At 48.2% G+C, this 23,844-nt stretch overlaps 1 protein-coding gene and 1 long non-coding RNA gene across 2 annotated transcripts in view; one reads left to right on the top strand and one right to left on the bottom strand.

Annotated features, from left to right (window-relative positions):
- Positions 1-22,874, top strand: part of COPG1 (COPI coat complex subunit gamma 1) — a 27,587-nt gene extending 4,713 nt beyond the window's left edge. Inside the window, exons 7-24 of the mRNA XM_005571734.4 lie at positions 71-163; positions 1,154-1,240; positions 2,549-2,706; positions 2,806-2,939; positions 5,438-5,505; positions 5,724-5,912; positions 9,594-9,689; positions 11,240-11,483; positions 12,932-13,007; positions 13,837-13,940; positions 14,396-14,521; positions 14,834-14,902; positions 16,579-16,721; positions 17,056-17,227; positions 17,615-17,712; positions 19,944-20,082; positions 20,300-20,398; positions 22,388-22,874. Of these exons, the coding sequence (XP_005571791.1) occupies positions 71-163; positions 1,154-1,240; positions 2,549-2,706; positions 2,806-2,939; positions 5,438-5,505; positions 5,724-5,912; positions 9,594-9,689; positions 11,240-11,483; positions 12,932-13,007; positions 13,837-13,940; positions 14,396-14,521; positions 14,834-14,902; positions 16,579-16,721; positions 17,056-17,227; positions 17,615-17,712; positions 19,944-20,082; positions 20,300-20,398; positions 22,388-22,518 (2,226 nt within the window). The 3' untranslated portion in view covers positions 22,519-22,874. The remainder of the gene's footprint in view (positions 1-70; positions 164-1,153; positions 1,241-2,548; positions 2,707-2,805; positions 2,940-5,437; positions 5,506-5,723; positions 5,913-9,593; positions 9,690-11,239; positions 11,484-12,931; positions 13,008-13,836; positions 13,941-14,395; positions 14,522-14,833; positions 14,903-16,578; positions 16,722-17,055; positions 17,228-17,614; positions 17,713-19,943; positions 20,083-20,299; positions 20,399-22,387) is intronic.
- On the bottom strand, positions 22,701-23,844 carry LOC123571788 (uncharacterized). Its single transcript, XR_006696017.2, has 2 exons — positions 23,390-23,844; positions 22,701-23,255 (listed from the first exon to the last, which is right to left on the bottom strand). It is a non-coding gene; the product is annotated as an uncharacterized lncRNA (long non-coding RNA).

Below are 23,844 nucleotides of genomic sequence, written 5' to 3'. Positions count from 1 at the left end.
CATTTCTGCACTCCTGAGAGCTGCCAAGGACTGACTGGATCTCCTTCCACCCTGCTTCTTTTGCCCACAGAGCACCATGCTGCAGGCTATTGAGCGCTACATGAAACAAGCCATTGTGGACAAGGTGCCCAGTGTCTCCAGCTCTGCCCTCGTGTCTTCCTTGGTGTGTAGCTGCTGCTGGAGCCCTGCTGGGGGTGGGGTAGAAAACTGAAGAAAATTTCAGAGTCACATTCCAGTAGGAAAAAAGAAAGTGTTTCCTTCTTTTTTATTTTATTTTATTTTTTTAACTGAGACAGAGTCTTACTCTCACCCAGGCTGAAGTGCAGTGGCACGCTCTCGGCTCACCAACCTCTACCGCCAGGGTTCAAGTGATTCTCCTGCCTCAGCCTCTCGAGTAGCTGGGATTATAGGCACCGGCCACTGTGCCCAGCTAATTTTTGTGTTTTTAGTAGAGACAGGGTTTCATCATCTTGACCAGGCTGGTCTTGAACTCTGGATCTCGTGATCCACCCACCCCCCTTGGCCTCCCAAAGTGCTGGGATTGCAGGCGTGAGCCACTGCTGCTGGCCTTTTTTTTTTTTTTTTTTTGAGACAGAGTCTCACTCTGTTGCCTAGGCTAGAGTGTAATGGCTTGATCTCAGCTCACTGCAACCTCTGCCTCCCTGGCTCAAGCCATTTGCATGCCTCAGCCACCTGAGTAGCTGGGATTGTAGGGGTGCACCACCACGCCCAGCTAATTTTTGTATTTTTGGTAGAGATGTGGTTTCACCATGTTGGCCAGGCTGGTCTTGAACTCCTGACCTCAGGTGATCCACCCGCCTTGCCTCCCAAAGTGCTGGATTACAAAGCATGAGCCACTGCACCTGGCCAAAATAAAGTATTTTTGTATCTGTAAGCCTGAGAGTCCCACCCTTCTCCGTGAAGAGAGCCAAGGAACTCTGGGGTGATTGAAGAGGGTCGTGGGTGGATGGCGTTGACCCATGCCTTGGGCAGGGACAATGAGGGTGGGAGCATCCTGAGTTTGTCCATGGTCTCTGAAGACCAGGACAGTGGCGAGCCCCTGAGCTATGTCTGAGGGAGGACCAGAACTGGGCCCAGAAGGTGTGATGGGGACACTTCCTACCTGCCCCTTAATGTGCCCTGTTGCCCACAGCACCTGCTGAAGTGCAGTTTTGATGTGGTCAAGCGCTGGGTGAATGAGGCTCAGGAGGCGGCATCCAGTGATAACATCATGGTCCAGGTGAGATGTGAGCAAGGGAGTGATATTTAAAACACTCAGGCAGGTGGTAAGGCACTGGCCGGTTGGCATGGCCACTTGCCACTGAGATCCTTGTGACTCCTGGCCATAGCAGGCTTTAATCTTTTTGTCATTGGATCATGGGAAGAATTGGGAGGTCCTGGGTTAGAGAATCCAGGGTACCACTTCGGGGGCTTGGGTTAGAGACTGCTTACCAGCTGGTGCTGAAATATTCAAGTGTTTTGATAACCAGTTGAGTATTGTTTTGGAGCAGATGATGTGGCAAACTTGGCCAAGGCAGGCAGAGGGCTGCCTAAATTTAGGCCTTTGCCAACTTGGCTTTGTTATGATGTGTGGAATTATCTTGATGAGGCTTTCATCCACTTTACTCTTCCTCGGTGACCTAGGCCAGCCGTTCCTTTTATCTCTCTGGGTCGTGATTTCCTTGTCTGTAAAATACAAATGAAGGTTACTGCCTCACAAAGCAGCAAGGATGAGCCGAGATCATGCATGTAACACATGACCCATCTGGGGCCTGCCTGTCGGCGCTCCCTGTGTGTTTATGTATTCCCTTCATCTCTCATCTGTCTTCTCATCCTTTGCATGAGTCTTGTCTTCAGGGCCAGCTGTGGCCCCTTAAAACACTTATGAGGGCCAGATAAGCTTCCCACATAGAAGGCATCCACAGCTGCCATAACTTCGCCCTCAAATGTCGCTTCTTTAGGAAACAAAGAGTATCGAGGACAGGAAATAACTATGAGACCTCACATCTTTAGAAAGGGAGTCCCTGGACTTCTGGCCCTCCAGACCTAGCTTTGTCAATACCAGCCAGGAGTCTTTGGGCAAGTCAGCAGAGATAAAACTGTCTACCTTCAGGGTTGTTGTGGGTAATGCAAGATTTCATGGCTAAGGTGTCCCACACAGTGACTTATAAAACATGACGGTGCTCGGGGTCTGGCTCCCACCTTCTCTCTCTCATTGTCTGATTGAAAGCACCAGGTCTCCCACATTGCTTTCATCTTTGTGCTGTTTGTTATCCCTTTCCATATTTGTATTTATGCTGCCTGTTAGGGCTCTTGCCGAAGTGGGGGTGGGAACAAGAACCACAGTTATAATTCTGTGGTTTGTGAAGCATTGTGCGGAGAGCTGTGTACAAAGAGTACCTGGGGCAATTGGCATAGCCGCTCTGTGTAGTAGCTGCTACGGTGCCCATCTTAGAAAAGAGAAGGCTGAAGGACCCACCCAAGGCCACACGGCCAGTATACCCAAAACTGATACATTTGTACTCTGTTGCTGTCTCCTGTCCTATAGTACCACGCATTAGGGCTCCTGTACCATGTGCGTAAGAATGACCGCCTGGCTGTCAATAAGATGATCAGCAAGGTCACACGGCATGGCCTTAAGTCTCCCTTTGCCTACTGCATGATGATCCGGGTGGCCAGCAAGCAGCTGGAAGAGGAGGATGGCAGGTAACGGCTCTCATCTCTCACCAGCTAGATGATGCCTCACTCATCCTACCATGCTGGGCCATCCCCAACATTTTATTGCCGTGCTATGTTCTTTTGTAGCCGTGACAGCCCACTCTTTGACTTCATCGAGAGCTGCTTGCGCAACAAGCACGAGATGGTGGTATATGAAGCTGCCTCGGCCATCGTCAATCTGCCAGGCTGCAGTGCCAAAGAGCTGGCCCCGGCTGTGTCAGGTCACTGGGCGTTCCTTCACCCAGCCTCCCATGTTTATGCTTGCTGGGAACTAGGCCTGGGTCAGGGGCTAGGGGAAAGAAAGAAAATGCTCTCAAATAAGCCACACACTGGTGTTAAGGAGTCCATACCTAGGAAGCACCTGCCCTAGACACTATGCTGGGGCCCCACTTGTGTCACGTTTTGGGGGTGGGCTGCTGTTAGTTCACCTGACCGCTGAAGAGGCTAAGGTAAGGCTCAGGTCCACTCTGGAGTCTGTTGGGTTGGCTGGCCATAGGAGGAGGCCTGGTGGAGGAACCCAGGATCTATGAAACTGGTGCATGTGAACTGGGGCTGAGCTTTTCCAAGTGAAGGAGAGAATAGTATAGAGGGTCGTTCTGAGCCTCTAGCTCTAGCACTGGAGCAGGGCAGCCTGGGATAGAGCCCTGGCTCTGCCCCTTACCAGCTGGGCAAGCCTGGCAAGGCCACCCATTCTCTCCATGCCTTCCTTTTCTTTTCTCAGATGTGGATGATAGATCATGCCTATTACATAGGGTTATATAGCCAGAAAATGTGTGATCTAGACAAATTGCTTAGAAGGCAACATGTTTGTTGTTTGCTGTTTGCTGTTTTTTGTTTTTGCTTTTTGAGGTGGAGTCTCGCTATGTCGCCCAGGCTGGAGTGCAGTGGCGCAATCTCAGCTCACTGCAACCTCTGCCTCCTGGGTTCAAGCGATTCTCCTGCCTCAGCCTCTTGAGTAGCTGGGACTACAGGCGCCCGCCACCACGCTTGGCTAATTTTTATATTTTTAGAGAGACAGGGGTTTCACCATATTGGCCAGGCTGGTCTCGAACTCCTGACCTTGTGATCCGCCCTCCTTGGCCTCCCAAAGTGCTAGGATTACAGGTGTGAGCCACTGCGCCCAGCCGTTGTTTGCTGTTATTAAGGGGAAGCCAGCAGCCTTGAGTCCTGGAGTCTTTGGTGTCTCTGTTCAGGGCCCTGCTCCCGGTGTGGGAATCCCCCTGTCAGGGAGGAGAAAGCCTGTGAAGAGGTGCAAAGTGGTTGGTACTGGAAAGTGGGTATGCTGAGAGGCTAGAAAAGGAGAGGCACTCAGGGTGAGAAACCTGGATTCAGAGTGGAAGAGAATCTCCCTGGTGGTCTAGTGGCTAGGATTCGGCACTTTCAAAGTGGAAGAGAAGTGGGGAGTGTTTTAGAACAGGCCAATGGAAAGCAAAGATGTTGTGGCAGGAGAGTTAGATTTCCAGGTTTTGAGAAATGATTGGGCCTCCTGTTTTTCTATTATTCTCTACTATAACAGTGTAAACTTGGTCAGGGAAACAGATGGAGTTCATGTTTGGAGAGAGAAGTCTCCCTTCCTCTTTAGAAATGAAGAAAGAATGAACTGCTAGGCACAGTGGCTCACGCCTATAATCCCAGCACTTTGGGAGGCCAAGGTGGGCAGATCACCAGGTCAGGAGTCTGAGACCAGCCTGACCAACATGGTGAAACCCATCTCTACTAAAAATACAAAAATTAGCCGGGTGTGGTGGCACACATCTGTAATCCCAGCTACTCAGGAGGCTGAGGCAGGAGGATCACTTGAACCTGGGAGGCGGAGATTGCAGTGAGCCGAGATTGCACCACTGCACTCTAGCCTGGGCAACAGAGGGAGACTCTATCTCCAAAAAAAAGAAAAAAGAATTAATGAATTCACTCACTGATTTGGGTATTCATTCATTCTTATTATATCCCCCATATTTCCAGAGTAATGAAAGATATAAATAAAGTAGGGTTTTCAAAATAAACATTACGAAAAAAAATTTTTTTAAGTATTAGAGAATAAAAGCCAAGTTATGAAGAAATGAACATAGATATTCCAGAAAACAGTAGTCATCTTCGCTCCTGTGATTGAGTGCCAAATTTAGCTCTGAGCTTCCTGGCAGCCAGGGCAAGGGAGGGATATGGTACCCGAATGGCTGTCATGTAGTTAAAGGAAATAAACCATTTGTTTAAGAGAGGACTTAGTGCCGAGGGAGAAGTTCTGTTGGATCCTGTAGACACAATAGGAGACAGGTGTAGAATGTTACTTCACAGAGGTTAAGTGCTCAGGCTGCAGGTGCAGGCAGTCTTAGAATTTAATCTTGGTTCTGCCACTTACTGGCTGCCAACCTAAAGTTTGCTTTCCCCTTTGTACCTCAGTCTCCTTACCTGTAAAGTGGGCTAGTGGTGGCTGCAAGCTATAGAAGTGAGGCATGTCCACTGTATAGCACAGCACCTGGCACACAGCAGATGCCCAGTGAATAACAGCCCTCACGGGAACCCCTGGGCACTCACAGACATTATGGCCTCTGTCCATGGCTCAGGTGCATAGGGTGAGGGGAGCTCTCTGTCTTAGGTCGGGATGGGGGTGTCAGCAGGGAAATGAACTGAGCAGAGGATTTGAGTCAGAACAGCTGCCCCTGGTTTTCCCAGCTGTCCAGCAGTGAAGGCAGCCTGACATGTGGCATCCATCTCCCCACAGTGCTCCAGCTTTTCTGCAGCTCACCCAAGGCTGCTCTCCGCTATGCTGCTGTTCGTACCCTCAATAAGGTAAGAGTCCAGGTTGGGGATTGGAGGAAGCTGTCTGATCCAACTGGAGGTGTGTCCTAGCCTCTGACCTGGCTGGGAAGGATAATAGCCCTGGTCACAGTTACTTTCTTCTGGATGGTGAGATGATCTCATCCAAAGGACTTCTGACTGGGCCAAACCATCAAATGTAGTGACAGCATTGGGGTCCTGCCCTCTCTGTCACTGTCCTCCCAAAACAGGTTGCCATGAAGCATCCGTCAGCTGTGACAGCTTGTAATCTGGATCTGGAGAACCTGGTCACAGATTCAAACCGCAGCATTGCCACGCTGGCCATCACCACCCTCCTTAAGACGGGCAGCGAGAGCAGCATCGACCGCCTCATGAAGCAGATCTCCTCCTTCATGTCAGAGATCTCGGATGAATTCAAGGTACCTGCTACTCCCGGGACACCCATGGCCTCCAGAGAAAGGAGCTCTATCCCTGTTCTCTGTGGCCACAGCCTTCCTGCCAGGACTGATCTGAGGGGCTGGTCAGCCTTGAGGACTCAAGAGGAGGCCAGCACATTGCTTGGCCTTCAGAGAAATGTGTGTAGTCCTGCCTCCAGGCCTTCATCCATATCGTCCCCTTGTACTGAAAGAACAGTAGTTTCCAGGCCAGTTAAGGGTTCCTTGATTTGTTGTCCAAGTATTTCTTGAGCACTTGCTGTCTGCTATGTAGAGTGACAAGAGGGGAACATAGCAGTGAACAAGGCAGGTGCCTGCCCTTCTGGAGCTTCCTTTCAGGGGATGGGAGAGGAACAGTAAACAGGTTAAGAAAGGAGTAGATGAGATCATCTCAGGCATGGGTATTGCAGTTAAGAGTGTAGAAATACAGCAGGGATGATCCTAGGAGGAACATGGTCTGGGAAGGCCGTTCTGGAGGGTGACATTTGAGCTCAAACCTGGATCAGTGCAAAGAACCAGGAGGAAAGGCAGGAACGAGTCAAGGAGAGAGAAGGCCAGTGGGCGGAAGAGCTGTGGGGCCAGTGCAGGTGACAAAGTCAGAATATACAGGGCTCAATCATGTAAGGCCCATGGTCAGGTAAAGGGTTTTGATTGCAAGGAAGACATTGGAAAGGTGTTCTTTTGGGACAGGGAAGGATGTATTTTTTGAGCTTATATTTTGAAATAATTCGGCCGGGCACAGTGGCTCATGCCTGTAATCCCAGCACTTTGGGAGGCCGAGATGGGCAGATCACAAGGTCAGGAGATCGAGACCATCCTGGCTAACACGGTGAAACCCCATCTCTACTAAAAATACAAAAAATTAGCCGGGTGTGGTGGCGGGCACCTGTAGTCCCAGCTACTCTGGAGGCTGAGGCAGGAGAATGGCGTGAACCCGGGAGGCGGAGCTTGCAGTGAGCCGAGATCGCGCCCCTGCACTCCAGCCTGGGTGACAGAGCAAGACTCTGTCTCAAAAAAAAAAAAAAAGAAAGAAAGAATTCATAGGAAGTTACAAAGAAATATACTGAGAAGTCCTATGCACCCCTCCATCAACCCTGTCCTACAGTGCCAGCATCCCATGCTAGCACAGGACAATGTCAACCAGGAAAGTGACACTGGCATGATCCATAGACCTCATTCAGATTTCACCAGCTACACAGGCAACTCCTTTGTGTGTATATATATGAAGTTCTTTGCAAGCTGTCACGTGGAGACTTTCAAAATTGCCACCACAGTGAAGACACTCAGCTATCATCTCCACAAGACTCTCATGTTACCTCTTCATAACCACGCCCATTCCCACCTCTCTATCCCTAACCCCTGGCAGCCATTAATTTGTTCTCAATTTCTGTAATTCTGTTATTTCACAATTTTTAATTAATAGAACATGTAGTATGTCACCAGAGAGTTTTAGTCAGAGCAGACAATAATATGCATATATTGAGGTAAATTCTGTAGTGTGGATTATGCAAAGTAGGCAGCAGTCTACTCTGCCTGTGGGTTACAAGAATACTTTGCAGGCTGAAATGACACAGTGAGACTTGAATATTAGATCCTTCTGGGACTGGGCACGGTGGCTTGTGCTTGTAATCTCAGTGCTTTGGGAGGCCAAGGAGGAAGGATCACTTGAGGCCTGAATTTTCAGACCAGTCTGGACAACGTAGCAAGACCTCATCTCTACAAATTTTTTTTGTTATTTTTTTTTGAGTTGGAGTCTTGCTCTGTTGCCCAGGCTGGAGTGCAGTGGTGCGACCTCAGCTCACTGCAAGCTCCACCTCCTGGGTTCATGCCATTCTCCTGCCTCAGCCTCCTGAGTATCTGGGACCACAGGCGCCCACCACCACGCCCAGCTAATTTTTTGTACTTTTTGTAGAGACGGAGTTTCACCGTGTTAGCCAGGATGGTCTCAATCTACCTGACCTCGTGATCTGCCTGCCCCAGCCTCCCAAAGTGCTGGGATTACAGATATGAGCCACTGCACCCGACCTACAAAAATTTTTTAAAAAAATTAGCCATATGTGGTGATGCCAGGTAGTTCCAGCTACTTGGGAGGCTGAGGTGTGAGGATCACTTGAGACCAGGAGTTCGAGGCTGCAGTGAGCCATGATCATGCCACTGCCACTCCAGCCTGGGTGACAGAGTGAGACCTTGTCTCAAAAAAAAAAGGCCGGGCGCGGTGGCTCAAGCTTGTAATCCCAGCACTTTGGGAGGCCGAGACGTGTGGATCACGAGGTCAGGAGATCGAGACCATCTTGGCTAACGTGCACGGTGAAACCCCGTCTCTACTAAAAAATGCAAAAAACTAGCTGGGCGAGGTGGCAGGCGCCTGTAGTTCCAGCTACTCGGGAGGCTGAGGCAGGAGAATGGCATAAACCCGGGAGGCGGAGCTTGCAGTGAGCTGAGATCCGGCCACTGCACCCCAGCCTGGGCGACAGAATGAGATTCCGTCTCAAAAAAAAAAAAAAAAAAATTGGCTGGGCGCGGTGGCTTACACCTGTAATCACAGCACTTTGGGAGGCTGAAGTCGGCAGATCACTTGAGATCAGCAGTTTGAGATCAGCCTGGCCAACATGGTGAAACCCTGTCTCTACTAAAAAAGTACAAAAATTAGCCAGCATAGTGGCTCACACCTGTAGTCCCAGCTACTCCGGAGACTGAGGTAGGAGAATTGCTTGACCTGGCTGGGAAGTGGAGGTTGCAGTAAGCTGAGATTGTGCCACTGCACTCCAGACAGAGCAAGACTCTGTCCCCAAAAAAAAAAAAAAAAAGTGCTTCCGGAGCAGAGTGGAGGGGTGACTGGGCAAAGAGACTGTTGGAGTAATTCAGAAGGAGAGGATGGCGCCTGAACCAGCGGGAGTAGGAGAGGAGGGACAGCACAAGAGCTTTTTGAGGAATAATGCCTATTGGCAGGGTTGGTATGAGGGTTGAGGGGTGGATGTCAACAGAGATGATGCTATTTTCTACTTTGAGCTGACAGTGGTGCTCTTGACTAGTTTGTGGGAGGAGGAAAAGATGGGGTATTGGATGAGGGAAGGGGAAGGAGATGGAGATGATTGTGGTTGCAGACATGTGGAGTTTGAAGTGCTATGGGTACGAGGTTGAGTTGTCTTGCAGGCAGTTGGAAATGGCAGGTCTTGAGCTCAGACAGGAAATAAATATTGGGAGTCAGTGGCATATAAGAGGTGGTTAAAGCCATGGGAGGGGATAAGATTGCCGAAGAGACTGTGAGAAGAGAAGCAGCCAAGGACAGAATACCCCAGAGACAGGCTTAACCAAAGAGGAACCAGAGGAGATGATGGGTGGGAACCATCAGTGGGGGCCAGTGGTAGGGAGAGAAGCAGGACAGGTTGGGTGGAGGGGACTCGGAGACTTAAGAAGCCTGAGTAGAAGAGCAGAGTTTGGGGGACCCAGAGTCTGAGTCTGACACTGGGGTTGTTGGCACTGCCCTGGGTGGGCTCAGGAATTGTGCCCTTACAAGCGTGGAGTTGAGTTCCTCTGGTCTCCTTGCCCTTGTGTCATGCCCAAGGCCTGGCCTTACCAAAGGAAGGACTCAGTGGGCACTCAGGGCACTGAGTCACCCCATCTTGGTGTCAGGGCCTGCTGCTCATGCATGTTTATTTCATTCAGGTGGTGGTTGTCCAGGCCATCAGTGCCCTGTGTCAGAAATATCCTCGCAAACATGCAGTCCTCATGAACTTCCTGTTCACCATGCTGCGGGAAGAGGTAAGAGTCAGGGCATTTGGGGGATGCCAGGTCTCTTGGTGCAGGGAGTGACCTGACCACTGGCTCCATGCTCAACTTTGTGCGTGTGCTCATGTTAGCCTGTTGACCAACTGGTTTTCATGGTGCCTGCAACCCTTTAAACTTCTTGTGGACATGTAAACATGTACCAGTTGCTAGTAATTACAGTAATAACTATGACTCACCAGCCTGACTTTAAAAACTGGATGTCCTGAGGTGATGCTTGTGCAGAAGATGGGAAAATGCATATTCTTTTCTCGTGGACTCTAGTGCAGAAATATTCCGGACCATTCCAGGAGCTCGAGGGGTGGTTTCTTGTGAAACTGGTGCTAATAATGCGACATTGGTTCTATTTCTGTTCCTGATGTGAATTCTGATTCACGTATGCCACCTTTTTTGGATGTCTCAACAAAACGGGTTAATTCTTAGGAGCAATAGCAAATGTTCATGGAGTAGATTTGTTCCTCAGATACATGGTACCCCTTTCACCGAGCCCCAGAGTGGCCCATGGACTGGGCAGTAGAGGAGCCATTGCCTTGAGTGTCTTTGCGTTTCCCAAGAATGTTATAGAAGGCACTAATGTTTAGTGAGTCGTCAGCTAATGGGCCGGGCACTTTGGTGATTGTGTTTGCTTTTTTTAAGTAGAGATGGGGTCTTGCTGGGTTGTCCAGGCTGGTCTCGAACTCCTGGCTGTAAGTGGTCTTCCCACCTTAGCCACCTGAGTGCTGGGATTACAGGTGTGAGCCATCATGCCTGGCCAGGCCTAGCACTTTGGAGACACTATGCATGATAGCAGTTTTTTTTGTTTTTGTTTTTTCTTTTGAGTAGGAGTCTTGTTCTGCTGTCCAGGCTGGAGTGCAGTGGCACGGTCTTGGCTCACTGCAACCTCCACCTCCTGGGTTCAAGCGATTCTCCTGCCTCAGCCTCCTGAGTAGCTGGGACTATAGGTGCCTGCTACTATGCCCGGCTAAGTTTTTATATTTAGTAGAGACGGGGTTTTACCATGTTGGCCAGGCTGGTCTCAAACTCTTGACCTCAGGTGATCCACTTACCTCGGCCTCCCAAAGTGCTGGGATTACAGACGTGAGCCACTGGTGCCCGACCTCGATCTGTCACCCAGGCTGGAGTGTGGTGGCATGATCACGGCTTACTGCAGCCTAAACCTCCTGGGATCAAGCAATCGTCTCACCTCAGACCCCCAAGCAGCTGGAATTACAGGAATGCACCACCATGCCTAACTAATTTTTCTATTTTTTGTAGAGATGGGGTCTCTCCATGTTGCCCAGGCTGATTTCGAACTCCTGAGCTCAAGTGGTCCACCCACCTCAGCCTCTCAAAGTGCTGGGATTATAGGTGCGAGCCATTGTGCCTGACCAGCCTTTTGTTTGACAGGAAAGAGTGATAGAGGCCCAGAGAACCAAGTGCCCTGTCTCCAAGTTCTATGTTTGGACAACTGTACTTGGTCCAGCTCAGGTCTTCAGCTCTTTTCTGGAGAGAGCAGGCTCCTTGCTCAGCTCAGCTTCTCTCTGCAGGGTGGCTTTGAGTACAAGCGCGCCATTGTGGACTGCATCATCAGCATCATTGAGGAGAACTCAGAGAGCAAGGAGACAGGGCTGTCACATCTGTGCGAGTTCATCGAGGACTGCGAGTTCACAGTGCTGGCCACCCGTATTCTACATCTCCTGGGCCAGGAGGGTCCCAAGACCACCAACCCCTCAAAGTACATCCGCTTCATCTATAACCGAGTGGTCTTGGAGCATGAGGAGGTCCGGGCAGGTAGGTCTGAGCCAGGGCTGAACTTGGAAACTTAACTGCCCTTGAATAAATGTCCCAGCAAAGGGACCTGAGCCTCCAGTGGGGACTTGTGCACTCACTGTTCTTGCTGCACAAGCTGTTTTTCATAATATCGTAGGCAGGACCTTACATGTCATCTAGTTGAATGGTTCTTTGTTTTTTTTTGTTTTTTTTTTTTGAGATGGAGTCTCCCTCTGTCACCAGATTGGAATGCAGTGGTGTGATCTCGGCTCACTGCAACCTGCGCCTCCCGGGTTTGAGCGATTCTCCTGCCTCAGCCTCCCGAGTAGCTGGGACTACAGGTGCACGCCATCATGCCCAGCTAATTTTTGTATTTTTAGTAGAGATGGGGTTTCACCATGTTGTCCAGGCTGGTCTCGATCTCTTGACCTCGTCATCTGCCTGCCTTGGCCTCCCAAAAGTGCTGGGATTACAGGTGTGAGCCACCGTGCTCAGCCATGGTTCTTAACCCCTATAATTTGTTGTGTTTTTTGTTTTTTTTTTAAGTATTTTTTTAATTGAGACTGGGTCTTGCTATGTTGTCCAGGCTGGTCACAAACTCCTGAGCTCAAGCAATCCTCCTGCCTCAGTCTCTGAAAGTGCTGGGATTACAAAACCACTGTGCCTTGCCTTAAGTGGTTTTTTTTTTTTTTAACTTTCACTATATGTTGATGTTTAGCTTAAAAAAAAAGAAAGCTGGCTGGGCGTGGTGGCTCACGCCTGTAATCCCAGCACTTTGGGAGGCCGAGGCGGGCAGATCATGAGGTCAGGAGATTGAGACCATCCTGGCTAACACGGTGAAACTCCGTCTCTACTGAAAAATATAAACTATTAGCCGGGTGTGGTGGCGGGCACCTGTAGTCCCAGCTACTCCTTCTCAAAAAAAAAAAAAAGCTTTGTTGAGGTGTAATTCACATGCCATAAAATTCACGCATTTATGTAAGTTTACAGTTCAGTAAGCCACCGTCCTATTCTTTATTTTTAATTTCTTTTCATGCCCCCACTGGACAGATTTTCTTCTTTCAACAATTGATAATCTTTAAGTAATTTTTCCCTTTCTCATTTATATTATTCTGAGCCTTAACTGCAAATTGACGCCATTTGGATATGGAAGGTGAGGAGCTTTACGTTATAGCCAGCTTCTGTGACCTCATCATGGTTAATTTGAAAATAGCTCCTGGAACCTTAGAATGGGAGCTACTGATCCCATCTGGCTCCCTTCTCCATTAAATAGATAAGGAAGTTGAGGACTGGCGTGGTGCCAAGATCCACCCAAAGCCACTCACTGTGTTGATAGTGACTTTGGGCCTTCTGGCTTGAGACTTCTTGCCTCTGGGGCTCTTCTGCCTGAAGACCCATTCTGAGTGCTGGAATTGCCCAGTGAGTTGTCAGGGTGCATTGGGTAAATCACATTCGCTTCCTAAACACAGGTGCTGTGAGTGCTCTGGCCAAGTTTGGAGCCCAGAATGAAGAGATGTTACCCAGTATCTTGGTGTTGCTGAAGAGGTGAGTCTAGGCCCAGGGGCCCTCATGGGAACAATATTCCCTTAGACTCAAGCAGCTTTCCTTTGTCTTTATTTTTTTTAACTGAGAAGGGAGAGAAAAGTTACAGCTACTGATTGTAGAAAAAAATGAGAAAGCATAGAAAAGCATGAAAAACAATGCTGTACAAATCGCACCAACAAGATGTGACAATTGGTAACTTAAATTATTTTGCCCACTTAAAAAAAATAGCTCTATTGAGGCTGGGTGCAGTAGCTCAGTAATCCCAGCACTTCGGGAGGCTGAGGCAGGTGGATCACGAGGTCAGATTGAGACCATCCTGGCTAACATGGTGAAATCCCGTCTCTACTAAAAATACAAAAAATTAGCCGGGCGTGGTGGCGAGCGCCTGTAGTCCCAGGTACTTGGGAGGCTGAGGCAGGAGAATGGTGTGAACCCGGGAGACGGAGCTCGCAGTGAGCCGAGATCGCACCACTGCACTCCAGCCTGGGTGACAGAGCGAGACTCCATCTCAAAAAAAAAAAAAAATCTATTGAGATATAATTCACATACCATACAATTTACCCATTTAAGATGTGTAGTTTGATGGGTTTTAGCATATTCACAGAGTTATGGAGCCATCACCACAACCTGGGTTTAAAACATTTCATCATCCCAAAAAGGAACTCAATGTTCATGAATGTGGCCTCTCCTCACTCCCTCCACCCTCAGCCTGGGGCCACCACTAGTCTACTTGTTATCCCTATGGACTTGCCTCTAATGAAGCCCTGCAGGATCCCTCCTGCCATCCCTGCTGGGCCCCAGTCAGGACCACCTTGTGTCCCGGCTGCAGGTGTGTGATGGATGATGACAATGAAGTAAGGGACCGAGCCACCTTCTACTTAAATGTCCTGGAGCAGAAGCAGAAGGCCCTCAATGCAGGCTATATCCTAAATGGTGAGTCATTCCCTAGCTACCTTGGACTCAGCACCTTACTGGAGCTGTGGTTCTTCTCATCACTCCCTGGGCAGGGGAAATCCGAGGCAAGATGCTCGTGGCTGGACTTGCCTGGTAACCACATGGCATCATGGTGACCTCAGGAGGTCCTGGGTCATTCAGGTCACACCAGTGTGGGTGGAAATTGTCCAGTGAATTCAAACTCTCATCATTAATAAAAACTTTATTTTTACAGTACTTTACCCTTTACAAGTCACTTCGTATGTATGTTTATTCCTCACACCTACCCTGTAAGGGAGGATGTATCTGAGAATGAAGAGGCTTAGAGAATAAAGTGATTTTCTCAGGGTCGTACCACTTAGGACTTGTAACTTCGGGACCCAGGGCCTCCATGGTGGTCCCTGGTGCGCATTTTGCTCTGTCTGCCAGACATGGTGACCTCTCTTCGCCTCTAGGTCTGACTGTGTCCATCCCTGGTCTGGAGAGGGCTCTGCAGCAGTACACTCTAGAACCATCAGAAAAACCTTTTGACCTCAAGTCTGTACCCCTGGCCACAGCGCCCATGGCAGAGCAGAGAACAGGTAACACCTATACTCCTCCCAGAGGCCATCAAGGCCAGGCCTCTGTCAGAGGGTCTGCATTGGCTGCAAAGCCACTAAACCTAACTGGGACGGGTGGGAGTTATGCTGGGAGGAGGAAATGATCCTTTCCGCCTCTGGCTCCCAAAAATAGAGACACACATACACACAGATGTGTGCTCTCTCACATGTCCTGTGCTTTCCACTCTCAGGAGGGTTAGTATTCATAATCCCTGAGTAACAGCGCTGGGGTCACCACCACACTGCCCCATGACTGCAGCCGTTGGTCATCATGTGTATAATTTGCTCCTGCAGAAAGCACCCCCATCACAGCAGTCAAACAGCCTGAGAAAGTGGCAGCTACCAGGCAGGAGATCTTCCAGGGTGAGTCACAGTGGTTGGGGGGTGCTTGGGACCTGGGCTCAGTTTCCTCAGGGGGATCAAGAGTAAGAACTGTCATTTATTGGTCTCTCCTGAGTGCTGGGCCCTTGAGATGCTTTAGACCTAGTATCACATTTGACCCTCAGATGGTGGTTGTTAGTTTCCTTCAATATCTGAGGAATTGAAAGTTCAGAGAGAGAAAGTGGTAGGAGCGGCTGGAATTAAGATCCAGATCAAACTGGCTCAGTGCCAAGAACTTTCCTAGATCTTGATATTTATTGCCTCATTTGTCTTTACAACAACACTGTGATCAAGATAATTGTATCAGTTTTATTGAAGAAGAGTCTGAAACCCTATCAACAGAATCCCCCAGGTAGTAAGTATCAGGCCAAAACTCTGACTCCCAAGAAAATAAATAGCAATAGAAAAGCACTTTGGTGGTTGATGGTCATGGTGGCCCAAAAGTTGCTCCTAATATCTAGCCTAGATTGTTCTGGGATTTTTATTGCCTGCGCGTTCATTAGATTCAGTCTTCAGGCTGCAGAGGGCTGAAGCAGTCGCATAGGCCGACTTTTTGTGGAGGAAAAAAGCAAAATAATAACAATAAGGCCCACCTTTCTCTATGTCTGAAATGTGAATTGAGTACCTTCTAAGTACAGGGAAAAATATCAGATCCCTGGCCTCAAAGCACAATTCCTGTTCTAATGGAGTTCAATTAATTGGGAAGACAAGTTGAGAATCTTAGAGCAGTGGTCTTCAAATATCAGTATATATTGGAATAATCTGAGGAAACATATTATAAATGCAAATTCCTTGATCCTGAAACCAGAGATTCTGATGTAGTAGATTTGGGATGGAATCTGAGTTTTTAGCAAGCTCTACCGCCAACCCCTAGTAATTCTGATACAGGTGATCCATGGTCATAGTGCGAGGAATCCTGCCATAGAATAGGTGCAAGAGTGGTAGCTGTAGCCATTATAGGTGGACACCATGTGCACACATCTACCAGATGCCTCATTCACTTGGGTTATTCCCTTTAGTCTGCAAGGAATGCCAGGACCAGCCAGGGTGGGGTCCCATGGGCCTGTGCTTAAATCCAGTGCTTGAACCTGGCCATAGGGTGTAGGCATAGGTCTTAACCAGACACAGACCATTCTAAGTTGGGTTTTCTGCAACGCTCTCATTCCGAAACATCTCTTTATTGGCCATTTGTCTTAACTGACAAATATATAGGACCAGTTTGTTACTTTGTCTGATTTTGTAGCTATAGTAGTATCGATCTTATTTTCCTAATTGATCTTATTTTCCTAATTGTCACCTTCTTTTAAGAATCCTTGCTGAGCTAGGGGGTGGAAATCCTTGCTAAGCTTCTAAAACCGGGGGAATCTCCAATTAGGTCTAGGATTTTGTGGTCTCATATCAGTGTTTTGCTTCTGAGGTCTTTCATGGTACAGAGATGGGGAGAGTATTTGTTGGGGGTTGTATCACATGAGCAAAGTCAGGGAGATGAGAAAATGCATGGATATATTCAGGAAATAATGAGTAGCCAGGTGGGTAAACATATTTATCCATCTAAGGTAGGTGGAACACCTTGCGAATGGTCATGGGAATTTATTAGAAACCATCACAAGTTGGTCTGGGGATTTAGAAGCTGAGTGAATGTGGCCTGTGGATTTCAGAGCAGTTGGCGGCGGTGCCAGAGTTCCGGGGACTTGGGCCCCTCTTCAAGTCCTCGCCTGAGCCCGTGGCCCTCACTGAGTCAGAGACGGAGTATGTCATCCGCTGCACCAAACACACCTTCACCAACCACATGGTTTTTCAGGTGAGCAAGGTGGGCTGAGGCCCTGCTGGGGCATGCGCCCAGGGAGTTGTCCCAGGTCTGGCAGGTCCTGTAGGGACATGGGTCCCCACACTGTGTTGGTTGGGAGCCCAACTTGATGACAGAATCTGTCCCCAACATGCCTGTCTCACATATCTGTTGACCCAGGGCCTCCATGGCTCCTGATTATCAGCATGGAGACAGGGAGCCTGGGGCAGGGGGACTGGGATGGGAATCACCTTGGTCAACAGGAAAGAGGTGGGACCTCCTGGCTCTTCCTCTGCAGCATGGCTCAGACCTAGAGCAATGTTTAAGCTCCCCTCTCTTCCCTGTTCAGTTTGACTGCACAAACACACTCAATGACCAGACCTTGGAGAATGTCACAGTGCAGATGGAGCCCACTGAGGCCTATGAGGTGCTCTGTTATGTGCCTGCCCGGAGCCTGCCCTACAACCAGCCTGGGACCTGCTACACACTGGTGGCACTGCCCAAAGAAGACCCCACAGCTGGTGAGACCCTCTCCAGATACCACCCTATCCTTATGGGAGCTCATGGGATCAGGAGGTGGGCGACTGGGCACTAGTTGTTTGCCTTTTATTAGAGCTTCAGCTCCTTGATTTCAGTCCCAAGAAGAATAGCTGAGTCCCAAATGCTCTTCTTTAAAAAATTTTTTTAAAGAGACAGGATCTCACTAGAACTCATGACTTGACTTTCCTGTCCTACAAGGTGGCGCCCTCTGTCCAGCTTTGTAGGATTGTATGGCTTGTTGCTGCTACTAATAACATAGCAGGGGCCTAGAAAGCAGGCTGTGACCCCTGCCTGCTTGTTCCCTGCAGGAGGAGCCCGTCCCCTGCAGTCTGGGGACTTCCTAACTACCCAGTCTCTCTTCCCCACAGTGGCCTGCACATTCAGCTGCATGATGAAGTTCACTGTCAAGGACTGTGATCCCACCACTGGGGAGACCGATGACGAAGGCTATGAGGATGAGTATGTGGTAAGAGCCTGGTGTCAGGAAGCTCAGTTTTGTGCTGAGGCTGCAAAGCAACTCCCTTCAGAAACTGACAGACAGACTGGAGCTGTTTTTGACTTTTTAGCTCTTTAAAATTTTATTTTATTATTTTATTTTTTGAGATGAAGTTTCTCTCTTGTTACCCAGGCTGGAGTGCAATGGCACGATCTCGGCTCACTGCAACCTCTGCCTCCCAAGTCCAAGTGATTCTTTTTTTTTTTTTTTTTTTTTTTTTTGAGACGGAGTCTCGCTCTGTCGCCCAGGCTGGAGTGCAGTGGCCTGATCTCAGCTCACTGCAAGCTCCGCCTCCCGGGTTCACGCCATTCTCCTGCCTCAGCCTCCCGAGTAGCTGGGACCACAGGCGCCCGCCAGCTCGCCCGGCTAGTTTTTTGTATTTTTTAGTAGTGACGGGGTTTCACTGTGTTAGCCAGGATGGTCTCGATCTCCTGACCTTGTGATCCACCCGTCTCGGCCTCCCAAAGTGCTGGGATTACAGGCTTGAGCCACCGCGCCCGGCCCCAAGTGATTCTTTTGCCTCAGCCTCCCGAGTAGCTGGTATTACAGGCGCCCGCCACCATGCCTGCCTAATTTTTTGTATTTTTAGTAGAGACAGGGTTTCACCATGTTGGCTAGGCTGGTTTCGAACTCCTCGCCTCAGGTGATACACCTACCTTGGCCTCCCAAAGTGTTGGGATTACAGGCGTGAGCCACTGCGCCTGGCCTAAAATAACTTTTTAAACTTATGGAAATACATGTTCATGTGTAAAAAGAAAACTTGGGAAATACAAAAACAAAATACAAAACAAAAGTATGAACAACAGGAAAACATTACTCATAATCTTCAGAGTTACTTTTGGGGGGCAGTGGTATAATTGGAATCATTCTTATAATGTAGACCTTGCTATTTTAAAACCATAGTGTATTTTCCAGTGTCATTACAAATACTTCATAAACACAATTTTTTTAGTGGATTTAAAATACTGTTATATACTATGTCAAAACTTGATTGACCTTTCACTCCTTGAATGTTGGGCATTTGGGTTTCCATATTTTCACTATTTATAATGCTGCACTAAATATCCCTTTAGATACAAATTTTTATCTGCATTTTAGATTATTTCTTTAGGATAGATTCCTAGAAGGAGAATAATTGGGTCAAAGGGTAAGCATGATTTTAAGACATTTTGATTCCTTTTGTCAAATGCTTTCTGGATACATTTGACCTGTTTGCCGTGCTGGGCAGTCCTTTCATGCACTGGAATAGCCCTTCTAAATTCTCCTATCTTAGCTCGATGGAACTAAGTACAGGATCCTTCTGGGGTCTGACCTTGGGGCAGTGGCTCAGGGCCTTCTGAGTGCAGACCACTACGCTCAGCCTGTGGATGGGGATTGTTAGAACTCCTCCTGACTAGAGGGACAGTCATGGTGGAATACAGCTGACATTCACCATTGTGTCATCCTAGAGTCACAGTTGAGGATGGATGGACCTTCCTTAAGCTGGAAATGACCCTGAGGCAGGAGCTGCTTTAAGACCAAGTGAGCTCCTTGAGAGAGCTGGGTCTGTTTGAGCCCACCCAGAGATGATAGAAAAAAAAAAAAAAAAGAGCTGGGTCGAAGTTGTATTTATATACACTGTAAACATCCACAGGAGTAGGGCCTCAGTGAAAATCTGATGGGAGAACGAATGGGGAACCTTCATGTGGACTCAGTGGGAGTATTATGTGTCAAGTTCAGAGAAGACACAGCTGAAATGGAGACAGAGATTCAGGATCTGTCAAATCCAGAGGACACAGCTGGGGTAGGAGGTTTCTGCTGAACTAGAAACAGCTGCTGCTCCTGAAGAGCTCATCATCCCCTAGAAATGACAGGCATAGGAAGCAGACCTCTGAGAATGCTATGTAATTCCCTGTATGCCAGATCCTGGAAGCACTGACACTAGGCAGGCTTAAAAGAGATGTGATCTCACAGCAGGCAGCTCTAGGATGAGTTAGTAGATTGGTACTTGGGATTAGGGCATTTTCTGTTGAAGGGATACCACTTGCCTGTGGGCACCTCAAGGATAGGTACCTGGTCAAGTTGTTCTGTGTCCCCAGAGTCTAGCACAGTCCTCAGTGCCGAGCAAGCACCTGCAGAAAGAGTTGGCAGGAAGGGATGTGTGGATGAGTTCAGAGCAGAGTGTGTGGATGGGTGCTTGATTTCTATCTCCATCTCTCCAGCTGGAAGATTTGGAAGTTACTGTAGCTGATCACATTCAAAAGGTCATGAAACTGAACTTCGAAGCAGCCTGGGATGAGGTAGGGGATGAATTTGAGAAGGAGGAAACATTCACCTTGTCTACCATCAAGACACTTGAAGGTAAAATCCTGGGAATGCCACCTCTGGCCTACTTGCCGTTCAAGATCTTTGGGTACTGTTGAAGTGCTTATACCTTTTCTCTCCAAGGATCCAGGGCCATGTCTGGGGCACATATGTCAAATGCCATTTCATTAAAAGCCCTTCAGAACATGGGGGAGTGGTGGTGGCACAAAGGGCAGACAAGATGGCTTAACAATATTGGGATTTCTCACTATAGAGGCTGTGGGTAATATTGTGAAGTTCTTGGGAATGCACCCTTGTGAGAGGTCAGACAAAGTGCCGGATAACAAGAATACCCACACGTTGCTTCTGGCTGGTAAGTGGCATTTCCAGGTGGGGAGGGCCTGGATAGCTTACAGCCTGGATGTCCACTGGATCCTGGGCTAAGGACTTAACTGTAAATACGGGGAGTCAAAATTCACAGCATTTAAAATTCGCAAACTATAAAATAATCTGCAGCGAAATGTTTCCACCTTACCTTGGCTGCCAGCCATTGAGATTCCCTTCCAAGAAACGACCAGTGTTACTATTACAAACAATGCCTGTATAACCTTGCAGTTATTTTATTGCTATAAAGGAACACATTTCCTTTTTTTAACTCAAATGTTTATGTACAAATGGTATATTGTCCTGCAATTTGCTTTTCACTTTACGATGCATCTTAAGAGATCTTTCCTGCCAATATGTAGAGCTTCCTCATTCTTTTTCTTTTAATTGTGGTAAAATATACATAAAATTCACCATTTCAGCCATTTTCAAGTGTGTGGTTCAGCGGCATTAAGTACATTCACACTATTGTAAAACTATGACCACTATCCATCTCCAGAACTTTTTTCATCCCAAACTGAATCCTTTTTTTTTTTTTTTTTTTTTTTTTTATAGCTGCTTAGTATTCCATTGTGTGGATGCACCACATATTCTGTGGAACAGCCGCTACTGATGAACATTTAGTTTGATTTCAATCTGTTGCTATTACAGATGTTACAGTAAATAATCGTGTACACACACACACAATTTACTTTGCATGTGTACACTGAGAATATCTGTAGGATAAATTTTCCAAGGCATCACCAGGTCAAAGTGATTTGTGTTTCTCATCTTGATAAATAACTCCAAGTTGCCTTTCATAGAATTGTATACCTTTTTTCCTACACTGTGGACAACACAATATGTTACCACACTTTATGATCTTTGCCAGTCTGTGTGGACAATGATATCTTAGTGTAGTTTTTGTATTTTCATTGAAGTTAAGTATCTTCTCAAATGTTGAGGCATTTGTATTTCCTTTTCTGATCACTGTCTTCATATCCTTTGTCTTATTTTCTACAGGGTTGGCTGAGTGTACCTGCACTCATTCTCCTTCCCAGATTACTTACTAGCAAACTCCAGAAATAGCATTTTATATGTAAATTCTTCTGTATCTTTATGTTTCTCTAAGAGATAATGACCCCTGCCCTTTTTTAAAGGACAATACAATTATCATACCTAAAACAGTTAACAAAAGGAAATGGGATGATTTTTTTTTGGCTAAGTGTTTATAAACAGGGTTGAAAGGAGGCTCTGCTTCAGTACCCTGTCTACAGCTGACAGTTTGTAGCCACATTGAAACAACCCAGTCCCCTGGGTCTTGCAGACACCTGCCCTGTGGTTTTCTCGTGGTGGGGCTGTCCCCTTCATTTGTGCTGTCAGATTCAGCCAACATGCAAGAGCCTATGTGACGTCAGATACGAGCCTTTTATGTCCATCAATTCATTTGAACTTAGCAGAAGCCTGAATATGGTATTATCATCCCCGCCATTTTGTAGTTGAGGATACTGAAGCCCAGAGAGACAGTGACTTTTTTTTTTTTTTTTGAGACGGAGTCTAGCTGTGTCACCCAGGTTGGAGTGCAGTGGCACAATCTCTGCTCACTGCAACCTCCGCCTCCCGGGTTCAAGTGATTCTCCTGCCTCAGCCTCCCGAGTAGCTGGGATTTCAGGCGCCCACCACCATGCCCAGCTAATTTTTGTATTTTTAGTAGAGATGGGGTTTCACTGTGTTGGCCAGGCTGGTCTCAAACTCCTGACCTCATGATCCACCCACCTCGGCCCCCCAAAGTGCTGGAATTACAAGTGTGAGCCACCGTGCCCAGCCGAGAGTCAGTGACTTTCACAGTGAAATCCCTCACTCAGGGATTTCAGCCCAGCTCTCCTGCCCATTTCACTATACCACAGCTGTCTTGATGGGCTGCTGCAAATGCCATCCTTAGCCTGCCCTGTACAATCCCTTCTGCTGTATATACCTGTACTTCTGTCTTCCCTTCTAGGTGTGTTCCGGGGTGGTCATGACATCCTGGTGCGTTCCCGGCTGCTGCTTTTGGACACAGTGACAATGCAGGTGACAGCCAGAAGTTTGGAGGAGCTGCCAGTAGACATCATCTTGGCATCTGTGGGATAAGCAGCCAGCCTGCATAGGACCTTATGCCCTTCCCCCCCAACACTACCTGGAAGTTGTGCCTTCCTCATGAAACTGGCGGAAACCCCTTCCCAAGCTTCTGTATTCAAAAACAATTAGGAATCATTGCAGATTTTTTTTTTTATTCTGCCCTTACCCCCCACCCGGGACTACTTGGGGGTGCCTTTTTTTTTTTTTTTTTTTTTTAATAGGGAATGATTTTAGCTTGTCCTAAATCTTGCTATCCTTCCTTCCAGGAAAGGGACATTGTAAATGAATAAAACATTCTCGACTCCTCTTGAATTTATCCCCCAAGAAACCATCTTATCCCTCTAATAAATCAGCATGTATTTATTGAATGATTGCTACACCTTCCCCTTCAAGGCCTCCCCCAAGAGGCAGAACACGTGCCCTGTCCCCCTTGTACCCACAGCCCTTTGGCTGTTTTAATCCTGTGAGGCAGGACCCTCTCCCCGTCATCGCTGTCCCAGCACCAAGCCCAGGGGTGGGAGCGGTACAGGTTAGTTGAGTGAATCAGCTAACAGGCACTGAGTTCCCACTCCCTCCCACTCGTGCTTCTTCGCAACGCATCCTCCTCTGGTAGTCGATAAACGGAGGCTCCAAAGGGCTTGGGTCCTGTGGCCGTTCCAGCATCAGGTCCTATGTGGAGTGTGCCCTGGGGTTTCTGCTACCTGTTCAGCGAATCAGCATAGGCGAAGAACAGCCCTCTAGAGTATTCTCTGTTGGTTGCAGATAAAGAAATCTCCGGTTTAGGTCCCAAGGGGAGCAGGCTTTTAAACTCAAGCCAGGTTATTTTACCAACTTTGAGAACAAAGTACACCCGTAAGGACTGTTTTAAAAATTTGGGCCTCACCCTTAGAGATTCAGCTGGCGGGCTGGGGTGCGGGGACAGAAAAGGCTCATTCTAGTGTACACCATCGTTTGAGGGCTAAGTGCGCGATTCCTGAAAGTTCTCCAGACTTCCATTTATTCAGTGTTCCTCCATTTTTGCCTCGCACTGTGAGGCGGCTGGCACGACTGTGAAGTAAGGAGTGGAGTTTCCTGGTTTCCCGCCTTCGATGACCCTGTGCCCTAGACTCAGGGCGGCGGGAACCTTCCCCGCCGGCGGCCCTGAGGCGCGCTGGGGGCGGGGAGGAAGGTTAACCCCGCCAGGGAACGGCCAATATGGAAGAAAGTGGAGTCCCGAGAAGCTTGGGATGGATGCATTCCCCAAGGCAGTCACTGTCTCCTGGGGAAACGAGAAAAGATTCATCCCAAACCGGAAGGGAGAAGACGCCGCCTCCGGTGCCCGAGGGCGCAGAGAGAACC

Source organism: Macaca fascicularis, chromosome 2, assembly GCF_037993035.2.
Source record: "Macaca fascicularis isolate 582-1 chromosome 2, T2T-MFA8v1.1".
NCBI lineage: Eukaryota > Metazoa > Chordata > Mammalia > Primates > Cercopithecidae > Macaca > Macaca fascicularis.
Note: the sequence above shows the minus strand (reverse complement) of the source record. Positions and strands in the feature narration are given on the sequence as shown.